The sequence below is a fragment of the Cherax quadricarinatus genome, unplaced genomic scaffold (assembly GCF_038502225.1).
Source record: "Cherax quadricarinatus isolate ZL_2023a unplaced genomic scaffold, ASM3850222v1 Contig7, whole genome shotgun sequence".
Taxonomy (NCBI): Eukaryota; Metazoa; Arthropoda; class Malacostraca; order Decapoda; family Parastacidae; genus Cherax; species Cherax quadricarinatus.
In genome coordinates this window covers 328181-338927 of record NW_027195033.1, presented here as the reverse complement: position 1 = coordinate 338927, position 10747 = coordinate 328181, and the positions used below count along the sequence as shown (strand labels likewise).

The 10747-nt window shown below is 50.5% G+C and overlaps 1 protein-coding gene across 1 annotated transcript in view; it reads left to right on the top strand.

The window, feature by feature from the left end:
• Positions 1-743: 743 nt before the first annotated feature.
• The window catches only part of LOC128700968 (roundabout homolog 3-like), an 88867-nt gene continuing 78863 nt past the window's right edge, over positions 744-10747 (top strand). Inside the window, exon 1 of the mRNA XM_053794485.2 lies at positions 744-1567. Within this exon, the coding sequence (XP_053650460.2) occupies positions 1522-1567 (46 nt within the window). The 5' untranslated portion in view covers positions 744-1521. The remainder of the gene's footprint in view (positions 1568-10747) is intronic.

Genomic DNA, 10747 nt, shown 5'->3' with positions numbered 1-10747 from the left:
ACCAGTGACTATCCCTAGTCACCAGTGACTATCCCTAGTCACCAGTGACTATTCCTAGTCACCAGTGACTATCTCTAGTCACCAGTGACTATTCCTAGTCACCAGTGACTATCCCTAGTCACCAGTGTCTATTACTAGTCACCAGTGACTATCCCTAGTCACCAGTGACTATTACTAGTGACTATTCCTAGTCACCAGTGACTATCCCTAGTCACCAGTGACTATTACTAGTCACTGGTGACTATTACTAGTCACCAGTGACTATCCCTAGTCACCAGTGACTATTACTAGTCACTGGTGACTATTACTAGTCACCAGTGACTATTACTAGTCAACAGTGACTATTACTAGTCACCAGTGACTATCCCTAGTCGCCAGTGACTATTACTAGTCGCCAGTGACTATTACTAGTCACCAGTGACTATCCCTAGTCACCAGTGACTATTACTAGTCACTGGTGACTATTACTAGTCACCAGTGACTATTACTAGTCAACAGTGACTATTACTAGTCAACAGTGACTATCCCTAGTCGCCAGTGACTATTACTAGTCACCAGTGACTATCCCTAGTCACCAGTGACTATTACTAGTCACTGGTGACTATTACTAGTCACCAGTGACTATCCCTAGTCACCAGTGACTATTACTAGTCACTGGTGACTATTACTAGTCACCAGTGACTATTACTAGTCAGCAGTGACTATTACTAGTCAACAGTGACTATCCCTAGTCGCCAGTGACTATTACTAGTCAACAGTGACTATCCCTAGTCGCCAGTGACTATTACTAGTCACCAGTGACTATCCCTAGTCACCAGTGACTCTCCCTAGTCACCAGTAACTATTCCTAGTCACCAGTGACTATTCCTAGTCACCAGTGACTATTACTAGTCACCCAGGTACCTACTTACTATCAGGTGAACAGTGACATCAACGTCAGCAGGTCCTGACATCAACGTCAGCAGGTCCTGACATCAACGTCAACAGGTCCTGACAACGTCAGCAGATCCTGACGTCAGCGTCAACAGGTCCTGACATCAACGCCAACAGGTCCTGACATCAACAGGTTCTGACATCAACGTCAGCAGGTCCTGACATCAACGTCAACAGGTCCTGGCATCAGCGTCAACAGGTCCTGACATCAACGTCAGCAGGTCTTGACATCAACGCCAACAGGTCCTGACATCAACGCCAACAGGTCCTGACATCAACGCCAACAGGTCCTGACATCAACGTCAGCAGGTCCTGACATCAACGTCAACAGGTCCTGACATCAGCATCAACAGGTCCTGACATCAACGACAACAGGTCCTGACATCAACAGGTCCTGACATCAGCGTCAACAGGTCCTGACATCAACGTCAACAGGTCCTGACATCAACGTCAACAGGTCCTGACATCAGCGTCAACAGGTCCTGACATCAGCATCAACAGGTCCTGACATCAACGACAACAGGTCCTGACATCAACAGGTCCTGACATCAACGTCAGCAGGTCCTGACATCAACGTCAGCAGGGAACATGGGTTTCTGCTATTTCCTGCTGACTCTGATGCTGACACCTCAAGGTAGGCTTTGTTAGGTGATATCGTAGCCCAGCCTGATCTATCGTAGTCCAGCCTGATCTATCGTAGCCCAGCCTGATCTATCGTAGCCCAGCCTGATCTATCGTAGCCCAGCCTGATCTATCGTAGTCCAGCCTGATCTATCGTAGCCCAGCCTGATCTATCGTAGTCCAGCCTGATCTATCGTAGCCCAGCCTGATCTATCGTAGTCCAGCCTGATCTATCGTAGCCCAGCCTGATCTATCGTAGTCCAGCCTGATCTATCGTAGCCCAGCCTGATCTATCGTAGCCCAGCCTGATCTAACGTAGCCCAGCCTGATCTATAGTAGCCCAGCCTGATCCATTGTAATCCAGCCTGATGTATCGTAGCCCAGCCTGATCCATTGTAATCCAGCCTGATCTATCGTAGCCCAGCCTGATCTATCGTAGTCCACCCTGATCCACTGTAGTCCAGCCTGATCCATTGTAGCCCAGCCTGATCTATCGTAGCCCAGCCTGATCCATTGTAGTCCAGCCTGATCCATTGTAGTCCAGCCTGATCTATCGCAGCCCAGTCTGATCTATCGTAGCCCAGCCTGATTTATCGTAGCCCAGCCTGATCCATTGTAGTCCAGCCTGATCTATAGTAGCCTAGCCTGATCTATCGTAGCCTAGCCTGAGCCATTGTAGCCCAGCCTGATCTATCGTAGCCCAGCCTGATCTATTCTATTCTATTCTATTTGATTCGCCGGTAATCCCGGCCCGGGTCTCTTCCATTTTGGTGACCCGGCATTGGCTCCCCGGGTAGGGAAGTGACATTTATCGTTACTTGCACCTGTGTAGCAGGTCTTCAGCAGGAAGGGGGGGGGGTACCTCACCGGCCCTATGGCCAGATGACGTACCAAACGTTAGTGTGCACTAACAGTGGCTGGTGTGCAGTGCAATGGAGGCCCAAAGCAGGCCCTCGCAGCAACTTCAGCGGGGGGGGGGGGAACCGGATGACATGCAAGGACTGGAAGTAAGGTTTCTAAGTCCCTGACAGCTAAGTACACAAGATGTGCTGCCTCATCCTCTCGGGTCTGCCCTACTGGGGTCATTGGGAAGTGTCTACGGCGAAGGGGCATCGTAGCCGGGCAGTCTAACAGGTAGTGCACCAAGGGCTGCAGAACCATTCGGTCACAATGGGCACAGAGCTCCTCTCGTGCCCGTTCAACAATCCGCGCAGTGGTGGGATACCCTAAGCGTAGGCGGTGGATATGCACCCTCAGTTCCCTGGACTGTGTCCGAATACTTGGAGGGGGCACCCTGTGGGTCGCCCTGACATACCAACAGAGGCTCCGTGAGTCCCCAGGGTCAGGGAATGGGCGCCTGACTGCACCAGCAGCCCACAGCACAATCTGGCTGAGGCTGATGGAGATCGCAGCACGTGGCTGTGCCTCGAGGGTTGCAGTCCTAGCAGCCTCATCTGCAGCATCATTGCCAGGGATACCCACATGGCTCGGGATCCAGTTGATGGTAGCCCTGCGACCCTGGGCCATGAGAGTCTGCAGGTCACCCCGGATGGATGTGATTAAGTGTATGTTGTCCTTTGGCTCTCTGTGCATAAGCGCTTGGATCGCTGCCTTGGAATCAACGTGGATGATGGGGGAATGCTGATGGTCCGCAAGAGCATGCTGCAGAGCTTGTTGGATGGCAAAGAGTTCGGCCTGGAGGATGGTGCAATGGTCTGGGAGGCGCCAACCTGCTGTCAGATTGCTGTGGAACATCCCAGCAGCTGTGCGGCCTGCCACTGGGTCTCTGGAGCCATCAGTGTAATATGGCACACACCCTGGGCCTTCCGCACCCACAATGCTAGCCGAGGCAAGGTGGTGCAGAATGTCCCGGGTGCAATGCCTCTTGCTGTCTGATAGGGTTGTCCAGCGCACCGCAAACAGCTCTGGTGCCCAAGGGGGTGGCACCGTGTAGTTCGCTGCCAGTCTGTCGCAGCCTCCCGCCTGGAGCAATGTCATGGGCAAGAGCTTCTGTGTGGCGTCTGCTACCGACCACATCCATCGGCGGCCGGGATGCAGTGGAATAACCTGTCCCTGGCGGACCCGTAAATCTCTCATCAGTTTGTCAGCCCCTGGGAGTCAGAGATACTTTGCAATCCTCATGGCAGCTACCAGTTGGATCCTGTCTTCAAGAGGCTGTAGCTGCACCTCAAGGTTCAGAGCCACTGCATTGGCCCACCTAGGAGCCCCCAGCATGGCCCGTACAGCTGTGTTCTGGATGACACAGAGGGATTTGATGTTTGTGGGTCTGGCGTGAACGAGAGCAAGTGCCCCATAGTCAACGAGGGAACGTATTGCCTGGATGTAGAACAACCTCATGACCTCGAGGCTGGCCCCAACCCTAGGGTTGGCCATGGCACTCAATGCCCTGACCCTCTGCAGAGCCCTCTCTTTAATGTGGCGCAAATGTTTCTGGAAGGTGAGGTGCCTGTCAATGTAGATGCCAAGGTACCTATAACTGTGAACCCACTCCAGGTCGATGCCCAGGACCCACAGCCTCTGACTGGGCACCTTGGTGCGAAGGATCATGGCTTTGGATTTCGCCACAGATATCTTGAGCCCCAAGTGATGGCAGGTGGAAGCCAGCAGATCGAGGTCCTCCTGGGCATGCTGCAAAAGCCGGCGCTTCCTAGGTACGACAAGTGCCAGGTCATCGGCATAGCTGAGGAGGATGGTGCCTCTGGAGAAAGGCAGGCACACCAGCTGGTGCATCAGTACATTGAACAGGGTGGGACTAAGCACCCCGCCCTGTGGAGTGCCGTTGTCCAGGATCTTGAGAGAAGAGGCATGCCCCTGGAAGCGTACCCGGGCCCGCCTGTCCTGGAGATAGGAACGAAGCCATGAAAGCAGCCTGCCTTTAATCCCCCTGCGGGCCAAGAGTGAGAGGATGGCAGGTGCACTGGCTAGCTCAAAAGCTTTCTCGAGGTCAAGAAAGACAACAATGTGGGCTTGGGCGTCCGACCCAATGCCGGTCAGTAGAGTGGTAAGGCTTTCGAAAGTGCCCACTCCTCCGGTGAAGCCATAGAGGTGTTTATGAGGAGGGCCAAGCTTCCACCTCAGGCGCTCCAACACCATCCTTTCAGACACCTTCGAGATGCAACCGGTAAGGGAGATGGGTCTCACACTGCCAGATCCCCAGGCTTAGGAATCGGTATGATGTCAGCCTCCTTCCATACGACAGGGAGTTTGCCAGCTCGCCAAGTCTGGTTGATGACCCCCAGGACAGCTGAATGTCCAGCATGGCCAGACTGAGTGATCATGCTATAGGTGATACCATCATGCCCTGGTGCAGTGTCTCAATGAGATGTGAAGGCTGCCTGGAGCTCCTGGTCGGTGAAGTCTTCATCCGTGATGTCCTTAGCCTGGCATGCCGCTTGGATCACCATCACCCTTCTAGGAAGGAGGGTGGCTTGGAGGTCCTGAGGCAGTTGAGCCATGGCCGCTCTGGAGGTGAATAGGTCCACCAGACCCTCTGCCTCCGTTGCGGGGTCTGGGTGCAACCGAGCCAAACTGCGACGCTGCCCAGTGGCCAATCGTAACTTGGTCCAAATCTCAGATAAGGTGGAGGAGTAGCTGAAGGAGGCACACCACTCGAACCATTTAGCCTGCCGGACCCTGTGTGAGACATGGCGTGCATGCCGCACCACTTCCCTGAGCAGACGCATTCATTCATTCATTCATTCATTCAATTCATTCATTCAAAGTTTATTTTCTATAAGGATTACAATGCTGAGTTTACAGAAATTTGGTTATTGTTTGGTTTACATGTAGTAAAATTGTGATTACAGAGTGTACCACTAGAACGCTTAGCATGGCTAGGCATTTCGGGCATACTTAGTTTTATTCTTAACTGTAAAATATTACAAATTATGAGGTAAGTTGGTATTATGGCTAAGTGACTAAATACTAGTTTGTGAGTTTAGAAATGTGAATGCTTTTGTTTTGGCACAGTATATAGTTTCAGTATTGGAGTATCACAGGATTCATTATTTTAAGACTGAGATTAATATTTCTGTTTATGGTCAAATGGGTGAGTGAGTGTAAGTGTGAACCACCAGGTGGTATTCGTGTAGTTAGTTGACGGGGTGTATCAGGGAGATAAGATGTTTTCTAATGGTAGTTTTGAAGGTGATGAATGTGTCTGCAGTTCTAGAGTTCTCAGGTAGGGTATTCCAGATTTTAGGGCCTTTGACATACATTGAATTTTTGTAAAGGTTTAGTCGGACACGGGGAATGTCGTAGAGATGTTTGTTTCTGGTGTTATGCCTGTGGGTTCTGTAACAACTATCAAGAAAGCATTTTAGGTCAAGGTTGATATTAGAGTTTAAGGTCCTGTAGATATAGATTGCACAGTAGTAAGTGTGGATGTACTGAACTGGGAGTAAGTTTAGATCTTTGAAGAGTGGGGGGGGTGTGCTGCCAGGGATGGGATTTAGTGATTATTCTTACTGCAGCTTTTTGTTGGGTTATTACTGGCTTTAGGTGTGTTGCTGCAGTTGATCCCCAAGCACAAATAGCATAGGTGAGGTATGGATAAATAAGTGAGTGGTATAGTGTGAGAAGGGCATTTTGCGGCACGTAGTATCGTATCTTGGAGAGGATCCCAACCGTTTTGGATACTTTTTTGGCTATATGCTGGATATGGGTGCTGAAATTCAGGTTGTTGTCAAGGTATAAGCCTAGGAATTTTCCCCCATTATTTCTGGTAATTAGAGTGTTGTCAATCTTAATGTTAATTTGTGCATCTCCTGCTCTGCTACCAAACATAATATAGTAGGTTTTGTCAGTGTTAAGTGTAAGTTTATTGGCTGTCATCCAAGTCGATATTTTAGTCAGCTCCTCATTCACAATGGTGTTGAGGGTGGCAAGATTAGGGTGAGAGATGACATAAGTCGTGTCATCAGCAAAGAGAATGGGTTTCAGGTGTTGGGATACGTTTGGAAGGTCATTGATGTATATGAGGAAGAGCAGGGGACCAAGGACACTTCCCTGCGGAACTCCAGTATCAAGTGGCCGTGTTGCTGATGCTGTGTCTTTAATGGTGACGTACTGATACCTATTAGTAATGTAAGATTTGAAATAAGCAAGCGCATGGCCTCTTATACCGTAATGATCAAGTTTGTGGAGTAGGATTTCGTGGTTTACTGTGTCAAAAGCTTTTCTTAGGTCAATAAAAATTCCTAGTGGATATTCCTTATTTTCCAATGCTGTGCAAAGCAGATCTAGCATTTTTATGATTGCATCATTAGTGCTTTTATTTTTCCTGAATCCAAACTGGCAGGGGTTGAGTATGTTTTGAGCTGTTATAAATGAATACAGTCTCCTGTGCACGAGTTTCTCAAAGATTTTGGATAGCAATGGTAAGTTAGACATTGGCCTATAGTTGTTTAAGTCTGTAGGGTCACCACCTTTATGTATTGGTGTAACCCTTGCCATCTTGAGTAGTTTCGGGAAGGTGCTAGTCTCTAGTGACTTGTTAAAAAGTAATGAAATAGCATGCGAAAGGACATGGGCCGCTCGCTTGTACAGTAATGGTGGGACATGAGACAGATTCCCCGAGTTATTTTTAAGTGACTTTATGATCTCAATGACTTCCGTGGGCTCAGTTGGTGCAAGATAGAAGGAATTAGGGAAATTTCCATCTAGGTAGTCCCCAGCATGGGCATGGGCATGGACTCAACCGTGGGATTACGCCTGTGCATCTTGCGTACGACATTGATGCGGTGGTTCTGATGCCTGATCTAGGTTAGGTTAGGTAAGGTTCGTCAGGAAACAGAACAAATGTTTCCTGACGCGGGTTGGCTCCCTCTTTAGGGAGTGTCTGAGACCTAAGTCTCCCATGGGAGGAGGCACAAGTACCTCCTCATCTTTGGGACCAACTGTCCCCAGGCCTAGCCACAAGCTAGGCCTCAGGACCAACTGTCCCCAGGCCTAGCCACAAGCTAGGCCTCAGGACCAACTGTCCCCAGGCCTAGCCACAAGCTAGGCCTCAGGACCAACTGTCCCCAGGCCTAGCCACAAGCTAGGCCTCAGGACCAACTGTCCCCAGGCCTAGCCACAAGCTAGGCCTCTCTGGTCTGCCATCCCTGCCCCAAGGGGGCTAATGGGAATGACAGTCTTATGAGCTAAAGGCTCGGGCTCGGGCACCTACCCTACCCTAGAAGGGCTGGGCATGGTGTCGATCAGGAACAAGTTAGTTAGTTAGTTAAAGATTAGCCGGTATTCTCCCGGCCCGGGCCTTTTCCAAGTGGTGGCCCGGCCTTGGCTCCCTCTTTAGGGAGTATCTGAGACCTAAGTCTCCCATGGGAGGAGGCACAAGTACCTCCTCATCTTTGGGACCAACTGTCCCCAGGCCTAGCCACAAGCTAGGCCTCTCTGGTCTGCCATCCCCGCCCCAAGGGGGCTAATGGGAATGACAGTCTTGTGAGCTAAAGGCTCGGGCTCAGGCACCTACTCTACCCTAGAAGGGTTAGGCATGGTGTCGATCCAGGAACAAGTATCATTATTATTATCAAAGATTAGCCGGTATTCTCCCGGCCCGGGCCTTTTCCAAGTGGTGGCCCGGCCTTGGCTCCCTCTTTAGGGACTGTCTGAGACCTAAGTCTCCCATGGGAGGAGGTACAAGTACCTCCTCATCTTTGGGACCAACTGTCCCCAGGCCTAGCCACAAGCTAGGCCTCTCTGGTCTGCCATCCCCGCCCCAAGGGGGCTAATGGGAATGACAGTCTTATGAGCTAAAAGCTGGGGCTCAGGCACCTACCCTACCCTAGAAGGGTTAGGCATGGTGTCGATCTGCAGGAACAAGTAAATAGTTACATATAAAAAACTGGTCGACTGACATAAAAAATTACACCAGAAAACTTTTTTTTGTTAATATAATTTATTCACAAAACAAATCTCAAAATATCTGTAATTTCCATATATTATTTTACATTATCTTCCGTTTCGTATATAAATATATTTCCCTTACTCAAAAATTCTAGCATTTTTGGGCGATAATTCCCTCCCCAATAATTTGGGCAGATCAGAAATTAATGGGTAACTAAAGTGAATTAATTTGAGCTCCTGGACGAGAAAATTTATATCCCCGAGGCTGTTAACTGCCTCATAAACTGGGAAATTATTAATCTGGGAGAAATATTTCCAATTTCCCGGTGACTGAGACCTCTGATTATCACGTTTGAGGCGTTTAATGTAATTGTTAGTTGGAGGTGGGTGAGGGAGTGTTGGGTGCTAGCTCCCTGTCCCTCTCTCTCCACTACCAGTGGTGGATGACACACACGGGGAGGCTGGATCAAGCCTCCAGTACTACCAGTGGTGGATAACACGTACGTGGAGGCTGGATCAAGCCTCCAGTACTACAAGTGGTGGATAACACACACGTGGAGGCTGGATCAAGCCTCCAGTACTACCAGTGGTGGATAACACACACGTGGAGGCTGGATCAAGCCTCCAGTACTACCAGTGGTGGATAACACATATGTGGAGGCTGGATCAAGCCTCCAGTACTACCAGTGGTGGATAACACACACGTGGAGGCTGGATCAAGCCTCCAGTACTACCAGTGGTGGATAACACACACGTGGAGGCTGGATCAAGCCTCCAGTACTACCAGTGGTGGATGACACACACTTGGAGGCTGGATCAAGCCTCCAGTACTACCAGTGGTGGATAACACACACTTGGAGGCTGGATCCAGCCTCCAGTACTACCAGTAGTGGATAACACACGTGGAGGCTGGATCAAGCCTCCAGTACTACCAGTAGTGGATAACACACGTGGAGGCTGGATCAAGCCTCCAGTACTACCAGTGGTGGATAACACACACGTGGAGGCTGGATCAAGCCTCCAGTACTACCAGTGGTGGATAACACATACGTGGAGGCTGGATCAAGCCACCAGTACTACAGTGGTGGATAACACACGTGGAGGCTGGATCAAGCCTCCAGTACTACCAGTGGTGGATGACACACACGTGGAGGCTGGATCAAGCCTCCAGTACTACCAGTGGTGGATAACACACACGTGGAGGCTGGATCAAGCCTCCAGTACTACCAGTGGTGGATAACACACACGTGGAGGCTGGATCAAGCCTCCAGTACTACCAGTGGTGGATAACACACACGTGGAGGCTGGATCAAGCCTCCAGTACTACCAGTGGTGGATGACACACACGTGGAGGCTGGATCAAGCCTCCAGTACTACCAGTGGTGGATAACACACACGTGGAGGCTGGATCAAGCCTCCAGTACTACCAGTGGTGGATAACACACACGTGGAGGCTGGATCAAGCCTCCAGTACTACCAGTGGTGGATAACACATACGTGGAGGCTGGATCAAGCCTCCAGTACTACCAGTGGTGGATGTGGACACACACGTGGAGGCTGGATCAAGCCTCCAGTACTACCAGTGGTGGATGTGGACTGGATCAAGCCTCCAGTACTACCAGTGGTGGATGACACACACGTGGAGGCTGGGGAGGGTGCCTCCAGTACTACCAGTGGTGGATAACACACACGTGGAGGCTGGATCAAGCCTCCAGTACTACCAGTGGTGGATAACACACACGTGGAGGCTGGATCAAGCCTCCAGTACTACCAGTGGTGGATAACACACACGTGGAGGCTGGATCAAGCATCCAGTACTACCAGTGGTGGATAACTGGATCAAGCCTCCAGTACTACCAGTGGTGGATAACACACACGTGGAGGCTGGATCAAGCCTCCAGTACTACCAGTGGTGGATAACACACACGTGGAGGCTGGATCAAGCCTCCAGTACTACCAGTGGTGGATAACACACACGTGGAGGCTGGATCAAGCCTCCAGTACTACCAGTTGTGGATAACACACACGTGGAGGCTGGATCAAGCCTCCAGTACTACCAGTGGTGGATAACACACACGTGGAGGCTGGATCAAGCCTCCAGTACTACCAGTGGTGGATAACACATACGTGGAGGCTGGATCAAGCCTCCAGTACTACCAGTGGTGGATAACACACACGTGGAGGCTGGATCAAGCCTCCAGTACTACCAGTGGTGGATAACACACACGTGGAGGCTGGATCAAGCCTCCAGTACTACCAGTGGTGGATAACACACACGTGGAGGCTGGATCAAGCCTCCAGTACTACCAGTGGTGGATAACACACA